Source organism: Acomys minous (genome assembly GCF_964271855.1).
Source record: "Acomys minous genome assembly, chromosome: 6".
Taxonomy (NCBI): Eukaryota; Metazoa; Chordata; class Mammalia; order Rodentia; family Muridae; genus Acomys; species Acomys minous.
The window spans coordinates 111472535-111493627 of NC_140487.1; the positions used below are offsets into that span (position 1 = coordinate 111472535).

The 21093-nt window shown below is 41.4% G+C and overlaps 2 protein-coding genes across 6 annotated transcripts; one reads left to right on the forward strand and one right to left on the reverse strand.

The window, feature by feature from the left end:
- Positions 1-148: 148 nt before the first annotated feature.
- On the forward strand, positions 149-12182 carry SRSF10 (serine and arginine rich splicing factor 10). Of its 5 annotated transcripts, XM_084788359.1 has the most exons (7): positions 149-443; positions 3307-3411; positions 6592-6695; positions 7695-7857; positions 8351-8404; positions 8536-8637; positions 11924-12182. In XM_084788359.1, exons 1-7 carry the CDS (start codon positions 379-381, stop codon positions 11982-11984), a joined length of 654 nt encoding a protein of 217 aa, XP_084644485.1. In that variant the 5' UTR covers positions 149-378; the 3' UTR covers positions 11985-12182. The 5 variants fall into 5 exon arrangements, with proteins under 5 accessions (XP_084644485.1, XP_084644484.1, XP_084644482.1 ...); XM_084788358.1 differs by lacking the exon at positions 8536-8637 and having other exon boundaries at positions 8354-8404; XM_084788356.1 differs by lacking the exon at positions 11924-12182 and having other exon boundaries at positions 8354-8404; positions 8536-10632.
- Positions 12183-16523: 4341 nt separating this feature from the next.
- On the reverse strand, positions 16524-19278 carry PNRC2 (proline rich nuclear receptor coactivator 2). Its single transcript, XM_084788376.1, has 3 exons — positions 19101-19278; positions 18280-18484; positions 16524-17901 (listed from the first exon to the last, which is right to left on the reverse strand). The coding sequence occupies exon 3, from the start codon at positions 17881-17883 to the stop codon at positions 17467-17469; it is 417 nt and encodes a 138-aa protein (XP_084644502.1). The 5' UTR covers positions 17884-17901; positions 18280-18484; positions 19101-19278; the 3' UTR covers positions 16524-17466.
- Positions 19279-21093: the final 1815 nt, after the last annotated feature.

Below are 21093 nucleotides of genomic sequence, written 5' to 3' on the forward strand. Positions count from 1 at the left end.
AATGAAGAGCTAAAGAAAGAAAGAACGAGTTGAGGGGGAGGGGAAAGAACCCGCTCCAGGAGCCAATGAATGGGACTGAGGCCGCGGCTCGAGCGGCAGGGCGCAGGCGCGCGCCCGGAGATCTCGCGGGAAAAAGCCGTTGTCCCTGCCGGTGCTGCGGGGAGGTAGGTGGGAAGGGGAGTGGAGGCGGGAGCGAGATCTCGCGAGAAGAGGTAGTTGCCGTAGCGGAGCCCTCTGGCTCTGGAAGAGAGAGAGGAGAGTGTGCGTGTGTCTGTGTGTCTGTGCGTGTGTGTGAGTGGATGTGAGCCGCCGCCAGAGCTGCGGACGGTCGGTTTGCTGAGCCCGTTAGTGCCGCTGGCCCAGACTCCCGCCGCCATCATGTCCCGCTACCTGCGCCCCCCCAACACGTCTCTGTTCGTCAGGAACGTGGCCGACGACACCAGGTTAGAGCCCCCGGGGTGGTAGCCACTGCGCGGGGGAGGGAGGCCGCGGGCGCACCGGGAGCAGCGAGCGGCGGCGCGGGGGAGGGGCGGGGCGAAGATGGCGGGGCCCGCGCCGGGTCTAGGCCGCGCCGCCGACCTCTGCTGGCCCGCGGGAGCGAGCGAGTCCCGGGCCGCTACCGCCGCCGCCGCCGCCGCCGTGGGGCGTGCGAGCCGCGCGGGAGGCGAGCACTCGGGGACCTTCCTCCCCGCGTGGTCGTGGCTGCTGCAGCCCGGCGGGCCGGACGTCTGTTTCTCATTGATCCAACGTCCACGTTCCGTGGGGTGCACGCCCCCTCGCCCTGAAAGGAAATTTTTGTTGTTGAAAGAGATTTAAAAAAAAAAAAAAAAAAAAGGAGGCGAGGCGGGGCGGCCCGGGCCTGTGATGCCATCATCACTCGGCGAGGCTGAAGCGGGAGGATCGACGCCGAGTTAGAGATCAAGCTCGGGCTACCGACAGGACCCCTGTCTCCCCCAAGTCAAGAGAAGATGCTAGATGCTAGTGAAATAACGGGAACGGGGGAGGGTGTGTTGGGAGCTTTATTTTCCCCAGCTGTAGGCCTGGTGGTTAATGGATTAGAGATAATTGGAAAGAAAGGAATGGTTGAGGTTTGAGAAATTACGATTTCCCGCCCCCCCCCCCCCCGGTTAAATGGAGTATTCTTCGTCTTTCGTGGAAAAATCTGTTTGGGACCGGAGTGCTGAAGACATCTCTCCCGTTAGGACCTTCGTGATTAACTTAGATGCACGGAGGCGATACTTTTTAAGTAGGCCTTGTCGCCCGGAATAGCCGCAGCACTCAGATGGGTCTTGTAGCTCAAGGCCAGCCCCGTAAGGTTTTCGGTATCAGCGATTCCCTTGCTTTAAATTAACTTCGCATTTTTTTTTTTTGGAAGAGATTTTTTTAATCATAGGATCACGCTTCGTGTATATAAATAAACTCCAAAGAAAAACTTAAATTTTTTTTGTTTTACTTCCTCTAGTCAATGCGCATAAAACAAAAACGGTTAATAAACGGCTACTTAAAAACTCCCTTTTGTCATTTTAACACTTGTAGATAGTGTGGTTTTATTTCAGATTTTTGATGGCTGATGCCGTTGAAAATTTTTAGGGTAAGCTGAGGCCTGTGCGATTCCAGCATTTGGGAGGCTGAGTCAGGATTGCTTTCCAGTTCGAGGCCACTTAGACTAGAATGAGACGTAAAAGAGAGATAGAAAAATACACAGTGCTTTTCAGAATGGTAGAGTATTTTGGTAATTGTGTGGGGTTTTGGTTGTTGTTGTCCCCCACCCTCACCCCATACAGGGTTTCCCTGAATAGCCTTGGAGGGCCTCTAACTCACAGCGTTTGTTTTAAGTCAGGGTTTCTCTTGTAGCCTTTGCTGTCCCAGAACTTTCTCTGTAGACAGGTTAGCAGAGATCCTTCTGCTGCTGGGACCACCACCAGCCTGGTGATTCTGGTTTTTGTTTGTTTTGTTTTGGGGGCTTGAAGACAGAGTTTCTCTGTATAGCCTTGGCTGTCCTGGACTTGATTTGTAGACCAGTCTAGCCTTGAACTCAGTGATCAGCCTGCCTCTGCCTCCTGAGTGCTGGGATTAAAGGTGTGTGGGCATGTCTTCTTTTTTAAAAACAATCACCAACCAGAAGTGGTGGAGCATGCCTGTAATCCCAGCGCTAGGGAGGCAGAGGCAGGTGGGTTGCTGTAGGCCAGCCTGGTCTACAAAGCAAGTCCAGGACAGCCAAGGCTACACAAGAGAAACACTGTCTCAAAAAAACAAAAAACCAGAAGAGGGCATGGTGGCTTGTTCCTGTAATCCTAGCACTTGGGAGGCAGAGGCAGGCCGATCTATGTGAGTTCAAGGCCAACCTGGTCTACAAAGAGAGTCCAGGACAGCCAAGGCTACACAGAGAAACCCTGTCTCAAAAAGCAGTGGGGAAAAACACAGAAGACATGCCCTTTGTGCACAGTGAAGGCTGGATTTTTAAAACTATAATGGTTTACTGATGTGATATAAAATAGTAATAGCCTTATAAGCACAGCTCCCTTCTCTTCCTAGAGACAGGGTCTCAGGTACAGGCTATGATTTGCCTTGGGCTGGCCTTAAACTTACTTTTTATCCTATCTTAGCCATCTCCATCCTAGGGATTGGCATAAGAGACCATGTCCAGTACTACAGAGTGCTTTCCTTCCTTCTAGCTCAGACTATATGTAGCCCAGGCTGCCCCTAAACTTGTAGCAATTCTCCTACCTCGGCTTTTCCAGTACTTGAGTTAATCAGTTTTTCTGTTTGGGTTTTGTTTTGTTTTGCTTGTGACAGGGTCTTGCTGTAACCTTGGTTTACCTGGAACTCAACAGTTCCCTCTGCCTCTGCCTTAACAGTGCTGGAGTCAAAAGTAGGCTGCGCTTGGCCCACGCCTGTAATCCTGGCACTCGGGGGCAGAGGCAGGCCAACCTCGGAGTTACAGCCTGGTTGACAAAGCGAGTCCAGGACAGCCAAGGCTACACAGAGAAACCCTGTCTGGAATAATGGGGAGTCAGGGTGGTGGATGGCTTTGGATTTTTGAGAAAGGGTTTGTCTGTGTAGCCCTGACTGTCCTGGAACTCTGTAGACAAGGCTGGCCTTGAACTCAGAGATCCACCTGTCTCTGCCTTCCTAGTGCTTAGATTAAAGGCCTGTGCCACCACTGCCTGCCTTGTCTTCAGATTTTCAAGACAGAGTTTCTCCATGTACCTAACCCTGGCTGTCCTGGAACTTGCTCTGTAGACCAGACAAGATGATATTGAGATATGAACATGTTCAGGCTTGAGTTTTTTTATGATGTTTTAGGTCCGAAGACTTACGTCGGGAATTTGGTCGTTATGGTCCAATAGTAGATGTTTATGTTCCACTTGATTTCTACACTCGACGGCCAAGAGGATTTGCATATGTTCAATATCCTTTCTTCAGATGGATGATTAGTGAGGGGTGTTGAAGTTTGAAATTCAAGTTTTATGTAAGTGGTAACATCTAAAAATAGTCTTACTTTTGTCCTCTAATGTCTTATGTCTTCAAATCTTTAAAAATTCTGATTCATTGCCTATTTATTAAAGTTAATCCAAAAACATTTAAATTCCCATCCATGCTGCTGAAACTCAAATCAGTGATTATGTGATTTAAATTTGAATACATTGGTTGTTGCCACCTTTGATATGTCAAAGTAAAAGTTAATGTGTTCTTGTTCTTAGCTATTAAAGTTTAGTAATCTTGTTTGTTATTTTGAATCACTTGATCAAAAACAAATTGTATAACAATGAGGTAAACTTCTTTAATATTGTCCCCTAATTTGCTGTCCTCTGTTGTTACCTCAGAATGTAAAGCTGTACAGTTATGGCGACCCCAAAGAGAAAGCATGAAAGAACTTTTATAGAGTAGAGTTCAACACTTAAGGCAAGTAGACAAGCCAAAGACCTCTTAAGGATCAGGCTTGAAGAGAAGGGAGAGTTTGGGAAAAGAAAAAATAAAGAAAAGCTGGAAGAAGGACAAGCCTAATGGGAGACAAAGCCTCGATTTATCCACAAAGGGGGAAAAGGTTGTTTTTCAAAGTTAAAGATAAAGCCATCTGTCATATTTGACCAAGCATCTCATGACAAGTCCTTCTGACAAGCACTAAAAGAGTTAAAGGTCAAGATGAAGTTGAATGATGGCCAAGATAAAAGGAGCCATACCTGATGTATCCTACGGAGTAACTACTTTCTTTTTTTTTTTTTTTTTTTTCTTCTTTCTTTCTTTTTTAAATGTTTTCCAAGCAGTTTATTTTCATAATTATGCTGGTTTGGTCTAGTGACAAAACCTGTAACTTGAATTTGTATGGGGCTTTGATATTGTGATTGTGGTCTTGTGTGAGTGTATTTTCTCCTAGTTTATCAAGTTAAATATAGCAAAATAGAACATTGTTAAGTTTTAAGTTCAGCATAATTGGTTTTAGGACAGGTCATCAGAGGTTCTTTGGAGAAGCGCAAGGTGTTAAAATCTAGTCACAGCGCCCTACAAAAAGGGGAGCAAGTGCATGCACTGGGTACTGCTTAGAAAAACAGCTGATGGTCTAGGGACGAGCCACTAGAAATATATAGAGATAGGTCTTCTTGGTTTGTTTTTGTTTTTCCTAAGTGGCTGCTGACTCTGTGACTCCTGGCCCTGCATGTATTGCAGAAGACCCTCTTTCAGAGTCCTCATTGAGGTGTATAGGGAATGAGTCTTGACCCCAAATTTCAGGAGATTTCCTATTTTTGACCTTCTGTAAGGTCATTTCCCTGTGCAAGGAAGCAGGGAGGGCACTGTCTAAGGCTGTGAATTTGAAGCCAGAAATCTTTCCTGTTGCTTAAATTCATTTTCTTGAAACTCTGACCTTATAAATTCCTAATGAAACTCAGGGGAAAGCCAAAACTGCTTATGTGGAGCCAATGGTCAGGAGAAAAAGCTGTGGGTTAGTTGTAAAAGGTAAAGGACAGGATAGTGCCTATGTCTGGCTTCATGAATACATTGATCCAGTCTGGTGTGTAATGTTGATCGGGGTTTGCATTGTCTGAGATGGCCTGGGTACAATGTCAGCAGTAATTTACCTCAAGAGTATGTTGTGCCTGAACAGTAATGATACAAGGGTGGTAAGTTAACAGGCGTGTCAGTTTCATTTTGGGGACATAAAGATTTCTTGATAGCCAATACAGTGATACCTGGCTGCCCCTACTACTGCTGGGTCTTCCATATTTCTCTTCCTAGTTAGTCTTTTCCTCCAATCCTGGGCTTAGAGGTAGGTAAGGTATAAAACCTTGTCTTCTATACCAGGATTCCGTTTTTTAAGGATAGCATCCAAGAATGCTCTGCACATGTTCGTAATCTTGTAGCTACTGATGTGAATTATTTTGAAACTACTATCTCTTGGGGTAACAAAGTAGACTGCCCATTAAGTTTAGCACTAAGTACAGTTAACCTTGAGGGATATTCATTTACAGCATTCTAAGGTTCTAAAAGTTGAAAGCACAGTTATTTGGGGCTTTGGGAAAACCTTCTGTTTAACCTGTATATACATACTGGCTTCAGAAAGAGAGCTTCAGGCTTGTGGCCTTTAATTACTTTTGGAACAAAAAGTGTAAGTCTAGTGATAGGCTGAAGCAGACTGTCTTTTGAATAAATATGTCAGTTTTGAAAACAATGTGTCACTTTGGGGGTATTTTCTTAGTTGATGCTCCAGATCTGCGTGTATTTCGGTTTCAAGAAACTGAACTGGATGTGCTTAGAATGACGACTTTCAGGATATAGTAAAAGTCCACTCCAGAAGTCAGGGTCTTGAGTGTACTTAGCTCCCGTTAGAATGATGCTTTTAGAGATGTATTTGGACAGAGTACGTTTTCCTACTCCATGCTGGTAAATCCTGTCATGACTCAGTGGGAAACCAGTCTGAAATGCAGTGCTGCAGGAAGTTGCATGGTTAGTGTTGTAGTTAGTCCTTTTCAATTGAGGAATCCTCATGCCATGTCTTGGTGGAGCGCTTTTACAGTCTGCATAGATGTAATGTGCATTTGGCATAGTAGTGATGGGTGTATTGCTTGACTTCAACTTAATGCCTGTAAGTGACTAGCATACCTGTCTTTCCTGTGCAGTACAAGGGAGACAACTGCATGAAATAATATTGCCTGTGTCTGAAAAATGAATTAAGTCAGTGCTTTCATCTCTTATAAAGCACACTTTGCTTCCTAAGAACTACTGGCATCTTTTTTATTTGAAATAAATATGAAAATTATTTTGGTTTTTATTGTAAGAAAATTTTTAGTACCCACAGAATTGACTGACTTGCTTTTTTATTTTGTTTTATAAAGCTAATTCTTAGTACATAGGGAAGTTTTTTATGGTGTACCTTGGTAGTGTGGTTAAAGCAAATCTTATTACAACATGTATTTACATGTGTTTCTTAAAACTATGCAATAGAAAATTTTATTTTTATACTGTGGTGAGTCAACCAAATAGTTAAGTAGGGTCTGAATGAACAATATTGGGAGATTGTGAGTTGTATCAGGCTTGGCAAGCCATTCATTATCAAAGTTTACAAAACTTCTCAAGCCCCTTAACATTTAGCACATTTGAGGATGTTCGTGATGCTGAAGATGCTTTACATAATTTGGACAGAAAATGGATTTGTGGGCGTCAAATTGAAATACAGTTCGCACAGGGGGATCGGAAGAGTAAGTACCCTTATACCCAACATATACAGTGTGTTGCTTTTTATGCTTACGTTTGTTTTTGTTTTTTCTCTCTTAAGTCATCTCATAAAAGAGCTTAAATTTTTATTTGGGTAGTTGTGTGGGTGCATGACTATGGAAATGAATTCATCGGATTAGACTAGACTGGGGAAGACTAGATTAAACCTTGTCTGGATTTTATATTAGTGCTTGGCAAGAATACGCCATATGTTAGCTGCTTACTTAGAGTAGTAGGGGTATGGACTTTTGAGTTGTGTAGACCTGGCTTTGAATTCTGACTCAGCTGTTCTAGACAGATTAGCTGAGATACTAAAAGATGGGTTAACATAGCTGTTGAAGAGTTGCTAATTAAGTGTGAGCTCCTTTTAGCTTTTCTATACATTGATTCTCAGAGCTACATGGTTATGTTTTTACATGTTCTTTATAGGCCAAATCTTGAATTTCAGATACTCTTGTGTTGGTTCCTCTAGTCAAAAGGACTTTACACGTGGTGTGGTGGTGGTGCATGCCTTTAATCCCAGTGCTTGGGAGGCGAGGGCAGTCTGATCTTTGTGAGTTAATAATAACATTCCAGTTACGTTTCTCGCACCAAAACAAAGGCATGTTTTGAGTTACTAAACACAATATTTACTAACTTGGTGTAAGAGAAAGAATGCAGGGATTACCTAGGTATGACAGCATACACCTTTAATCTCAGCACTCCTAGTTTGAGGCCAGTCTTTCTACATACTGAGCTCCAGACCAGCTAAGCCTATATTAATAAGATTTTGTCTCTAAAACGTAGGGCTGGAGAGATGGCTAAGCTAAGAACACTAACTGCTCTGCTAGAAATCCAGGCTTGGTTTCCAGCACCCACACCATTACCAGCCTCTGTAACTCCTGTCCTGGGGGGCGCTTCTGGGATTTGGGGGTGTTATTAGAGTATGACTGCTTAAGTGCTAAGGCTTTAATGTTTCTAAGTGTCTCTATTCTGCTCCCTAGCACCAAATCAAATGAAAGCCAAGGAAGGGAGGAATGTGTACAGCTCTTCACGTTACGATGACTATGACCGATACAGACGTTCTCGGAGCCGAAGTTATGAAAGGAGGAGATCAAGGAGTCGCTCTTTTGATTATAACTATAGGAGATCTTACAGTCCTAGAAAGTAAGTGTGGTATGCAGTGACCTGTTTCAATGTTTATAGCCAAGTACAGTGGCATTAACCTGTAATCTCAGCTGTTCAGAAGACTGAGGTGGGAGCACCACAGTGAGCTCAGGAGCTCTAGGCTCATTTAAACAATAAACTGTTACAAGGCTCTGTCTTAAAAGTAAAAAATATGCAACCAGGTGTGGTAGCACATACCTTTAATCCCAGTACTTTGAAGACAGAGGCAGGCGGATCGCTGTGAGTTCGAGGCCAGCTTGGTCTACAAAGTGAGTACAGGACAGCCAGGACTGTTACACAGAGAAACTCTGTTCTAAAAACAAAAAAACAAAAAGCTTAAAAGATGCTTGCTAATATATTTTTTAAATGCCTTATGCGTAATTGTGTGTTAGGTGCTTTATTAAGATTAAATGTATTTTTTAATGCTTTATTTAAAAATCAAGACTATAAATAGACATTTGTCACTGTTTGCCTTTTCTGATATGCTTTTTAGCAGTAGACCGACTGGAAGACCACGGCGTAGCCGAAGCCATTCCGACAATGATAGGTAAATAATTTTGCTTTGAAAAAGACTCATGATTTTCGATTTCAGAGTGAACTTTTGCTCTAAAAGTAACAAATTTGATTAATATAGAATTTAATTTTTACTCTAATTGTATCTCTCCTCTGTTTTGAAAGATTCAAACACCGAAATCGATCTTTTTCAAGATCTAAATCCAATTCAAGATCACGGTCCAAGTCCCAGCCCAAGAAAGAAATGAAGGCTAAATCACGTTCTAGGTCTGCATCTCACACCAAAACTAGAGGCACCTCTAAAACAGATTCCAAAACACATTATAAGTCTGGCTCAAGATATGAAAAGGAATCAAGGAAAAAAGAACCACCTAGATCCAAATCTCAGTCAAGATCACAGTCTAGGTCTAGGTCAAAATCTAGATCAAGGTCTTGGACTAGTCCCAAGTCCAGTGGCCACTGATAGCAGAAACCATGATACTTTCTAGGCATGTATCATTCATCTACTCATAGTTTGGTATACCTAAATTATCAGGAATACAATGTTGCAATGATGCGTTTAAAAGAAAAAGCAAAATACTTGTTAGTTCTCCCTGTACTGGGCAATGGTTATAATTAAAATGATATGCTGTTGAGAAGCCACTCTTAAGAGTCCAGTTTGTTTAATGTTATGGGCAGCTACCAATTTGTGGTGTCTGTATATTTTTGTAAAGATTCTCATTTTTTATGCTTGAAGTATTTGGTGAAAAGATGTTGGTTGACCATAATTTGCAACATTGTCTTATTAAAAATAAATTTTCATATCCATATTTGGTAGAACTGTTAACCTAGAAATGTAGCTTGCTAATAAGATAGGATGATACAAAAAAGTGAAGTTGTAGCCACATTACAACACTGACTGCTCAGACACATTTAGGTTCAGGGTGGACCTTTCTGTCTTGTCAAGATGTCTAAGCCCATGATGATTATTTATGATGCAATGTGGTATAGTTCTTTTGTTAACTCCACTGTCTGGGGATTGATGCCAACTGGGTTAAATAGCGTTTTCAAGGAGATTGACCTTTTCACTGAAACATGGAGCCTTCACTGCTTTTCCCCCTCAAGCCCTGCTGGTTTCTAAGATTTGGAACATTAAAACACAAGGCTGGGGAATTCCCCTTAAGTTTTGAGTGTGTCGATTATGGTGGAAATCATTTTAAGGGGGAAAAGACTGTTCTTAACATAGTTTCTCTAAAATTTAACTATTGTTGATCATTGTTATTTAGGGGGTTTGTTTCATGTTTCCCTCCCCCCTCCCCACGTTAGAAGCAAGTAAACTGTTTGAAAGTACATTTTGTTTGTTTATCTGCTTAGTGTAAAACAAACTGATTTTTGATGCTTACAGCACTTGGCATGTGCGTTTGTGTCAAAATCTGCCTGCCCTCTCTTCATGAGGGAGGCTTGCTCTTCACGCCACAGTTTAATACTGTCAGGCAAGTTGAGAAAATGACACTCCTGGGTGATTCTGTGGGGCCGTGAGTTTTTTGGAAAGCTGAGTTTTAAGCAAAAAGCCACATCACTTAGTTTTTGATAATGTAGGACATGACTAAAACCAAGTAAATGATACCCTTAAATATTTATGACTTCTAGTATTGTTTTGGAGGCAACACAGTGACTTGAAATGTCCAGTGTCATTTCAGAATAAAAAGCTAGCATCTTTAAAATCTCAGACTGCTTGCTTACAGATGTGAGTGAAGATACAGTGGGCGATGATCCCTCTAGAAGATTACCTTATTTTTCCTTTCAATTTTGATTTTAGAAATCTAGACTTTGCTTGTAGAGAACAAGAGATGGTTCTTAAGAACTGTGTGTGGAATGTGTTTGGAGGATTAATTCTAGAACCTTTGTATATTTAATAGTATTTCTAACTTTTGTTTCTTTACTGTTTGCAGTTAATGTTCTTGTTCTGCTATGCAATCATTTATATGCACGTTTCTTTAATTTTTTAGATTTTCCTTGGATGTATAGTTTAAACAACAAAAAGTCTATTTAAAACTGTAGCAGTAGTTTGCAGTTCTAGCAAAGAGGAAAGTTGTGGGGTTAAACTTTGTATTTTCTTTCTTATAGAAGCTTCTAAAAAGGTATTTTTATATGTTCTTTTTAACAAATATTGTGTACAACCTTTAAAACATCAATGTTTGGATCAAAACAAGACCCAGCTTATTTTCTGCTTGCTGTAAATTAAGCAAACATGCTATAATAAAAACAAAATGAAGGAAATAATGATTAACTGGAATTATTATAGTTCTGAATGAGTCTAAAATAATGCAAATAATCTTTTGTAGATCTAGGACTATTTTAACCAGTGTTGACATTAGGCACAACTACCCTACTCTGGGAATGATAGCCCTACCAGAAATCTACATCTTTTACATAGTACTTAAGAATTCCTTATGCCAAAGTCATGCCATGATTGGTTATTCATTAAGCCTCTTGGGTTAAATAATATAAGAGGTTATTTAGTAGTGTTGATAGATATACTAAACTGAAAATTTGGACAAGCTAACTATAAATTTATACTTTCATTATTACAAAGACTCCTGTTCTTTCCCCTTCCTAAACAAGACATACTGGGTTTTATGTTTATGACATGATGTAAAATTTTTTTCATTGAATGTCAGTGAACTTTTAAATGGTAATCACCAGGGGAGGTTGGTTTCAGGTATTTTGTGGACTGAATTTTAGTTACTGGTAATTTATTATTTATTCTGTGCCAGACATTATTCAAGATACTTTGTTGGGTCCCGTCCCGTGTCTACCCCCCCACTGTTCACAAAACCCTTTAAGGACGATTCTCCTCACTCAATCCCCATATCAGGAAACTAAGTCACAGAGTGAAAACTGTAAATGGCAGAGCCCAGATTTGGTTCTTAAATTTTTATAGAAACAGTAGTAGAAGGGTTAGCCCAATGAAATTGCTCATTCCATAGAACTAGAAGACCTGATTTACGTTGTTTTTGTCAATTTATACACTCAGACTGTTAATTTGAGAAGCTTACACATTTGTTTATGAAATGGTGTGCCCAACAGAGCTTCGTAAGGACTGTATACAGTTGCACTCATATTAGGCTCCTACTGATAACATGATGAGGATTTTTACAGTTTTGAGCTAAATTTGGATCATATTGTTAAGTCCATAGTTAAGGAGAAACTCCTGTGTGTCTAGTAGTGGGCTCCATTGAGTAGGATAGTCATGTCAAAATTCAAGAGAGGCCTGACACTTCGCCTCTCTTTTACTTAGAAAAAAACCTGCTTTTTTTCCCCTTCTCCCCTCTCTTTTAAATAAGCCAAGTAAGCAAGAAGAAAAGCGAGAGAGAATGACTGCTTCAGTGAGAAAGGACAGGTTTGAGCTGTTAAGTTACAACGCAGGGAAAAGACCTGGGAACTACTGTACTATTCTCTTGAAATTTTGGCCCAGTAAGCTGCTACATCCAATTCAACTAACAAAATCCTGTATACCACAGAGAAGAATAAAGAGAAAACCAAACTGACAAACATCCTTCTTTTATTTAAGACCAAACTGCAGCTGGAATACCCAGTACAGTTCTACTTACTACACTTCAAGAAAGATCTGAAAGCGGAAAAAAGAACCAAAGAAGGGCAGTTGAAGCGACCAAAGGGTGGGTGGAAGGTGCTGCAGTATGAATACTGTACGAATGTTTTGACTCTGGTCTGAAACGATAAAAGAATTAACGAAACTACATGGAATAATTGAAGTCCCTTCAAGTTTGAAAGTAAGCATTTTAGGACAAATAAAAGGAAACTCAACTTTGTACTTGTGGAAACTAATCCCTAAATATGAACAGGTTAATATTGATTCATGGGTTGCAGGTCCATGATAAGTTACTGGAAACTAGGATGTCTGAATATCAAGGAAGACAGCCATAGTCTCTAACAGTGCCTCTCTTGGTCTGTCTCAAAACTAAATTGGATGGTAAAGGTGTGGTCCAATATAAAACTTTCTTGGTTATCTCTTAAAAGTCAGTTCCACTTAAGGCCAATTATGGCAGGTCTTGCCTTTGTTTATTCCAGTGCCAGTATTTTCTGCTTAACTGTTTGTTCTGTTGCATCTAAGTTTATTTACTTGTATACCATATGCAGCGCACATCTAACCACTCCTTCCCAGGCTGATTCTACTCATACTTGACATCCACTCGTGAGGGCCATCTCTTCTCACCTCTTGCCTAGACAGTATGTTCAACAGATACTTATTGAACCATGGCTGTGGGTAAAACCTACTGGATAATTGAAGAGAAGAATAGATAATTCTAGGTAAATACATACTGAGCACAGTCTAGTGAATTATTACAGTGTAGGCTCATTATCCTGGGGTATATTGTGATATTTCATACCACTCATCCTAATGTAATTACAAAACAAAATATACTATCAAAGAAAGGTAATTTTATGGTTGTCTGCCATTTAAAGTATCTAGTATTTGTTGTATCCCATTGCTACGAATAATGAAGAGAACCTGTGATAAACTGATTTATTGTGCGGTGATTAATATACTACAGTAATATTAAGTTGTTAACTCTTGGCTTGGTCAAATAGATAATCTCCAAAATAAAAGGTATTTAACTTTGCATTAAAGTAGGCCCTGGGTGCTACAATTAGATTACTTTGAGGCAGACAGCTTACCCCATTGGACTTAGTGGATTCTGTATTGAAGAAAATGTTTACCAGATTAGACTTTTTAGTGATCTACTTGTACATTTTATAGGGGACATATTCTGTGTATAGTTAATAAATAACTTTATAGTATCACTAAATGTTTTGGATTCCTTAGTTCCTTATTAGGATATGAAGCTTGTTTATCATAATACCAATTCCATCACATTTGAATTTTTGTTGTATTTTTGCCACATATTTAAAACTATGTCAAAATCTGAAATCTGGAAACAGTGTTAAGCCTTTGACCATTTTTTAAATGTAGTAGGATTACACATAAATGAAGGGAGAGGTAAAATGAAGGTTGTGTTCAAACAAACTTCAGCCTGCCTAAACTCGAAAAGGCAGCAGGTACCAGGTGAGAGTTATAAATTTTGGCTGCGTTTTTGTTGATGCTTTTATTTTGAATCAAGTTGGAAATGCTTTTATAGTCCCCCCCTCCCCAAGAACACAATAAAAATTGATAAAAACTGAATTTAGCGTTTATTTTAAGATTATAAATTACATGTATTTTATACCATTAAATAATCATTATCATTGGATTGGTTTTCAAGGCAGAGGACCATGTATTTAATATTATCTGTGCAGTTTGTAGCTGTTCTACCTCCCCCTTCCATTTCCTTTCAAATTGAGGTTAAGGCCTTCCAGGGAGAGTATTAAGTGTGCTCAGATGGGGCTGTTTCATTTCATTTCGTTTTGTTGAATAGGGTCTTTTTATTTACTATTTGGGTTCATTTACAAGTACAGTAACAGTAAATTAGGACTCCTGTGGTTTGAGTAGCTGTTGAGTTAGAGTAATTGTATTAGTCTGTCTACTGTGGTTTCCGTGGTACACTAAATGCTGTCAATATTACTAAGCACTTGCTTTGCAAGTTGTCATGTTTTCCAGATATTTCTACTTAACCTTAAATCACTCCCAGTGAGTCCTTATCCTGTTTTTCAAATGAGAAAATTGTCTTCTTTGTTTTGTTTTGTTTTGTTTTCAAGACAGAGTCTCTGTGTAGCCTTGGCTGTCCTGGACTCACTTTGTAGACCAGGCTGGCCTCGAACTCACAGTGATCCACCTGCCTCTGCCTCCCAAGTGCTGGGATTAAAGGCGTGCGCCACCACGCCCGGCCCTGAGAAAATTGTCTTCTAAGGAATACCCACCATGTAGACAGGAAATTTTGCTACATACCTTTTAAAACTTTACTAGGTTAGAAGTACATTAAGTATATTCCAAGATTTATAGGCTGTTGAAGATCAGGCACTCTGAGCTGGCTTTCTTTTGGTTCTTCACTGAACTTCCTTTTATTTTAAACTGTTTCTTTTTTTTAAATACTGAGATTAAAGACTGTAACTTCACCAGGCGGTGGTGGCAGAGGCAGGTGGATCTCTGAGTTCAAGGCCAGCCTGGTCTACAGAGCAAGTTCCAGGACAGTCACAGCTATACAGAGAAACCCTGTTTACAAAACAAAACAAAAACTGTAACTTCAACAATAGCCAGGACCTGCTAGATGGAGACACAACTTACTTTTGTCTTCAACTATTAGTCTTCTCAAGATACTCTATTATGGAAAAAGGCTCTTTTCTCTTTCCTGTTTTCTTGTCTCTTCCATTTGTGTTGTTAGTGGCTGTGTATTTGTAAAGCTGGTTCACCATTCACCCTGTGTTAAAGGTGAAGTAGTTGGGTTTTTGCTTCCCCCACCCCCCAGAATTGTGGGGATAAGAAATTGAGGCATATAAATTTTTGAAAGGCCTTTGTATTCTAGGGCTTTTTGTTTGCAGAACACATATTTTTTTGAATATTGGAAACTAAAAAACTGGTTTAGCAAGGGTTTTTGTTTGTTTGTTTGTTTTGTTTTTTTTAATTTGTGGTTTTTCTGCAAACTGTATTGTACCTTGTACCCAGAGGACATGTTTCTGGAGTTTTAGAGATAAATTGACTTAGAGTTGTTGAGTCTTGCCTATGAAAATGCAGGTGGGGAGAACATGGGAAGCTGAAATATTTTGTGTTAATAAACTAAAGGTAAGGTTGTCATATCGGTGTTGTATCACTGCCACCAAAGTACATAGAAGGCTGGTACAGTATGGCTGCCTTCAGCAACTCAATCCAGTAGGTTCTGCCATACTTTTTGGCTCTGGCAGAAACACTGATTGAAATTTCATGCAACTGTACTGACTGAAGGCTGACTCACACTTCATTAGTCCTTTTTGTTTTCCAGACAGGGTTTCTCTTAGTAGCCCTGGCTTTGTAGACCAGGCCTGCCTCTCTAGTGCTGGGATTAAAGAAAGTGTGCCACCCTGCCTGCAAGTTATGAGTAATGTTTTATTAGTGTCTAATGAGGTGTTTGTAAAGTCAACAAACATTTTAATCCCAAACTAGAAATCCAATTATATCACTGTATTCTAACGCATACATCAAAAACAACTTTATAGGCAGAAGCACAAAAAGAATTTGGATGGAGAGATAGCTCAGAGGTTAGGAGCACTAGCTTTCTCTTTCAGAGGTTGAGTTCAATTCCCAGCAACTCACAAGCATCTGTGAGATCTGCTGCCCTCTTCTGACCTGCAGATGTACATGCAGGCAGAACACTATACATAGTAAGTCTTTTTGACATAGAAGGCAGGTGGGATCGCTGAGTTTGAGTACAGCCTAGTCTACACAGACGTCTCAAAAATGTTAAATTGACACTAGTCATGTTCATGGAACTATATTAGGGCATGAAACAATAATCTAGCCTTCTAAATACAATTCATATGTTTAGCCTTCCTGTGGGATTGCCTAAGTAGTTTAAACTGTCCACCAGAAAGTAAGTTTGCAATTACTAATAACTAAATTTTTGGTTGTTTGAGACTGGGTCTCTATATAAACCAGGCTAACCTAATTTTGTGAGTAATCATAAGATGTGATTTTTAATTATATTGCCTTATACAACATTTATGCGTTTGCATAAGTGATTTATTCCCCCGTCAGCCTGTGGGAAAGGAAGATTAAAGTCTAGCTGGGCATGGTGGTGCACTTCTTTATTCTCATCGTTTAAAGAAAAAAGTAGCTCCCAAGCAGCAAGCCAAGCAGCACCATCACAGCCATTTCAAGATTGTTCAGCCATAAATCATTTAAATAAAAACAATATACTGGGAGGGAAAAAGTTTTATTTCTGAATTATGTTTTAAAATCTGATCATAATTATTTTATGAGCTCCTTTAGGATGGGTATGCAATGCTTGGGCAATGTCTGAACTTAATTGAGAAGTATGATAAAACTTAAAATACAATATAAACATTGAAAAATACTTGCTATTTGGGTTAGCCATGCAAGAGATTAACTTTGCATAAGTAATCCTGGTTGCACTTAAGAACCAGTTACTTTTTAGGATTCATAAAGCCAAAATGAGTCTTTGGGTTTAAGAAGATTGGGGAAGGAGTCTTGTACTGCATCTTACATCTTTAAAAAAAAAAAAAAAAAACAGGGAATGTCTTAGCAGCTTAAATCTTTTCAGCTATAAAAATTTAACACAACAGACTTACTTTGTATAGTTCATGAGCACGCCATCACATAGATTTACTGGCACTTAAGCACACAGGCAACCTTAAAAACTGGAGACCTTTAAAATTAGGCCATAGCATAAAAAAGTTAATAGCCTTACATTCACCAAATTGACACTAAAAATATTCTCACTTTGTAAAGGCCGAGAAAACTTTACATATGTTACAAGCTTATTACATGTATTTACATGGCTCTTTCCTCCCTAGATATTTAAACGTACATAACTCCCTGCTTCAAGCAAATTTTGTATGAGGCCAGATCACCTCAGATGCTTTGTGGGACACTGTAGTATGAAATGTTCTTTGAAAGCTATCAATACTATTTTTGAAAAAGATTTGGTATGTCTCTAGGTAAATAAACACCTATCCACTGCGTTTGAATATGACCTATTCAATTGAATAGACCAATATAGGCTATTGACTTTGCCTAATCCTAATGCACTCCAGTGCCCTTTATACATTTATCAGTGTAGCTAAAAAAAAAAATCTTTTACTGTCCGTAAGATCTGGGTGGCCCTAGAATGTGTAACTGAACTGTGCCTTGTCTGCAGTCTTTCATGTATTTTAGCTAAATGCTTACTGTCTGATTTCTTCACAAATGAGTGTTAGCCTATAAATCCTATTTTTCCCATCACACACACAAAAAGGATGATCACTGTTTCCCAATTCTAAACTTAAAATTTAGCCAACACTACCAAATAGAATTGATTAGTCACTTTAACTGCACCAATACTATTACAATACAGTGCACATAGCACATCAATCTGCTTATACTTGTAAGCAGTTTTCACAAAATATCAAACCTACTGGTGGCCATGTGTAAACATCACAAGATTTAAAATTAGTACTTATCTAATCTTATACCTGTACTTTAAGTAAGGTTTTAAGTTGAAATGTCATTACTTCCTTATCTGAAGGGTTCAAGGACACAGGAACCCAGTGGCTTGGTGGCTTGGGGAGAACACTTGGTGATGGTGGTTCACTAAATTTGGCTCCAGCATAGTTTTGATTAGCTTGAGATTTAAAAAGCAAGCTAGGACTTGCTAAGCTAGCATTCCAGTTTGTGGTGTTAGAAAGGCTCGTGTTCTTCCCTCCGTGCTGCATAGCCTGCCATGCAGCTGCCGATGGGCTGTGCCCGTGTCCTCTTTCTTTTTTCTTGTGAACAATCTTCATTTGGGAATTCTGATCCTTGGTCTTCTGTCTGCTGTGCTGTTGGCTCTTACTAGCGTTTCTAGATTGAGGGTCTGGAATGGTATGCCTCTCACCACCACCCATTCTCAGCTTCTTTGTCACCTGTAAATAAATGTAAATAATAGTAAGCTTCCACGTGTCCCAAAGCCCCGGCTCTAGAAGTGTGTGAGAGAGAGAATGATGCATATATATGAGACTAGCTGGGGATACAGATAGGCAGGGCTTGCCTTGCCAAACCATAATACAGCAAGTTCTGAGCCAAGTACCAGTTTGTGAAATTGATGCCAGAGAAGCTGTTCCTTCTTTGTATAGCCTAAGAAGATGGCTCTACACACTTGAACCAACCCCCTTTCGGCAGGGTCTCCTATACCAGACTGGCTGCCAACTTTTAAGTAGTGTTGCTGGGATTCCCAGGCACATATCAGCATGCAGGGCTGCTATCAGAAGATACTGGCCCCATTATGATGCGACTCTTTATACCTTTCAGTCTGCTTTTCAGATTGCAGGATTTCCGCTCCTTGTCCTCTTCCCTGCTGCCAAGCCCAAGATAAGAGACGTTGCTTTCTGCTAGATCCTTTCCTTTGTCTCAGTATGCAAGTTTTCATGAGCCAATCTGCTGATTTCAGCCTAGGAGCTGAGGCCAACATCGAGTCTCCTCAGCACACAAGTTTGAGAGAAGTCCTAGCTAGAAAAGGAAAGAAAAGTAATTAGTTGAAAGCAACCCAAGAAGTCCCTCAGACATAAAGTAAATGGTTATTGCTACTTGAAGGCTTTTCAAAGTAAGATGTATGGCTTTAATATTAGCTTACAACTCCTCGGGACTTTTTTGAAGACTTAACTGCAAGCCCTACACGTTTTAAAGGCAAGCTAAGGAAGCATTCGCTTCTTAAGAAACTAGGGACTTGTTTTGGTTTTCGAGACAGGGTTTCTCTTGTGTAGCCTTGGCTGTCCTGGACTCGCTTAGACCAGGCTGGCCTCGGACTTAGCGATCCGCCTGCCTCTACCACCCGAGTGCTGGGATTAAAGGGCTGCGCGAGCACACCGGGTTTATTCGGACTTAACGCTTCCAATATAGACATATACGTCGGCTCAGAGGGTCAAACACCCTCACAAGGCTGAGAAGCCTTCCAATTTAGTAAGTCGCAAGCTTCATGCTCCCAGTCGCCCGCAATGCGAACCGGCAGGTTTTCAGCCTCCTCCCGGGCCGCCCGCCCGCCCGGCCCTGCTTCCTCCCGCCCGGTCCCGCCCGGTCCAACAATGGTGTGCGCGGTGGCCAACATGGCCGCCCCCGCCACACTCACCGACTTCGAGTTCGGGCGGCGGCGGCAGCTCCCACTCGATCCCCAAGCTTCCCTCCCTTTCCAGGGAGAAACGGTGTACTGATCAAACTGCCCACGAGCGAGTCACAGACCACAGCTCCGTTTTCAACCAACCTCCTCCTGCCTTTACCGACAAAATGGAGGTCGCTGCGAGCGCGGAAGAGGGCTAGTGACTACGCGGCCAATGAGGACGCAGCAGCGCGTGCCTCGGCCAATGAGACGGCGGCCGCCGCCTGTTGCTGGGGCAGGCCGGAGGGCGTGCGGGGGAGGCTGTTGTCGTGGTTTGAAATCCTGCGGGAGGAGCATGTCGGGAATAACTGCCCAACTTCGGCCCCCGCGGTGCGGTGATTCCCATGGGCTGGCGCAGGGCGGCTGTTCTTGGCGTAGCTGTCCTTTGCTTCCGTGACCAGGCTCATGCGCCGCTATTTCTGATCCTCTGTCGTGCAGTCTCTTCTCAGCCTCAGAAGCTGTTCGTGGGTCGTGTTCTCCCCACCCAGAGCCCGGCAACCATTCTGACCATTTTCACTCCCTTCTGCATGTTCCCGCAGACCTAGCTGCACTTTTTCTCGGAACCTGAACCGGTCACCAGCATCAGGTCCACCTTTTTCTAAACTCAGCACTGGCTCGGTTTTTTGGTCTTGTTAAGTAAGTGGGAGAAACAGAAGAGAGAAAAATAACAAACAAAAAACTACTCCAGGATAACTGCAAGGTTCAGGAAAGATGTCAAGCCGGACCACTGTGGCGCAGGCCTTCAGTCTCAGCAGGGGCAGGTGGATTGCTGTTGAGTTCTAGGCCAGCTTGGTCTACAAAACAAGTCCAAGACAACCAAGGCTACACAGAGAAACCCTGTCTCAAAAAAAAAAAAACAACGACAAAAAGATATCTTTTAAAACAGAAGAATAAAGTATGTATCCCATAGTCAACGTTTTAAAGGAGAAGACTAATTTCTGCAATCTGGTGATAAATGTGCTGGGTATCATGACTCAATTTCAAGGTTGCTTGGACTGCATAGCAAGTGCCTGTCTCAACAAAACAAAACAAACAAAAAATCCCCTTGGCACCAAATTGTGATAACAGAATAAAATTTAAGCTAAAAAAATATACATTAAAATCCCTTACCATCCGTTAAGTTGGCCTGTTCAGTTGACCCCAGTTGTTTTTTCTTTTGGTTTTGGTTTTGGTTTTGGTGGGTTTTTGTTTTTGTTCTTTGTGACATGGTTTCTCTGTGTAGTCCTGGCTGACCTAGACTCCCGTTGTAGACCAAGCTGGCCTCGAACTCATAGCAATCCACCTGCCTCTGCCTCCCGAGTGCTGAGATTAAAGACGTGTGCCACCGCCACTTTGCATTGGTGTTTTGCCTGCATGTGTATATGGGAGAGAGTGCCAGATCCTCTGGAATTGGAGTTAAAGACAGTTGTGAGCTGCCACGTGGGAGCTGGGAATTGAACCCAGGCCCTCTGGAAGAGCAACCACTTAAGAAACCACTGAGCCATCGCTCCATCCCTGACCTCAGAATTGTGCAAACCTGTACACATGCATCATGAGTGCTTACTCTGCTCCCTGCCTTATGCTAGGTTTTTGCTTACATTTCATTTTCGCAGTACTGTTAAGGGTAAGGTGCTATTTGGATCTCCATTGTGCCAATGAAGTATTTGGAATTCATAAAACCTCATTGGCATTACACTTCCAAGCATGATGATACAACGAGATGCCAGAGCCTAGGCTTATGTGTGTTTGTCACCTCCCTGTGCCTGAAAGGTGCTTGACCTGGAGGACATGTTTGCCAACATTGACCGAAGGTTTGGGTAATGAAGCCAGCTATGTGGCTGAACCTTTTCTCTCTACAAGGTCAGAGTCAGGCTGCTCTTGGGAAAGCATAGCCATGGCTTTCACCATGTTCCTGTCTCAGCATCATAGCTCATTTAGTAATAGCTACCAACAGCTCACCAGAGCTCCGAAAAATCATACCTTCTTC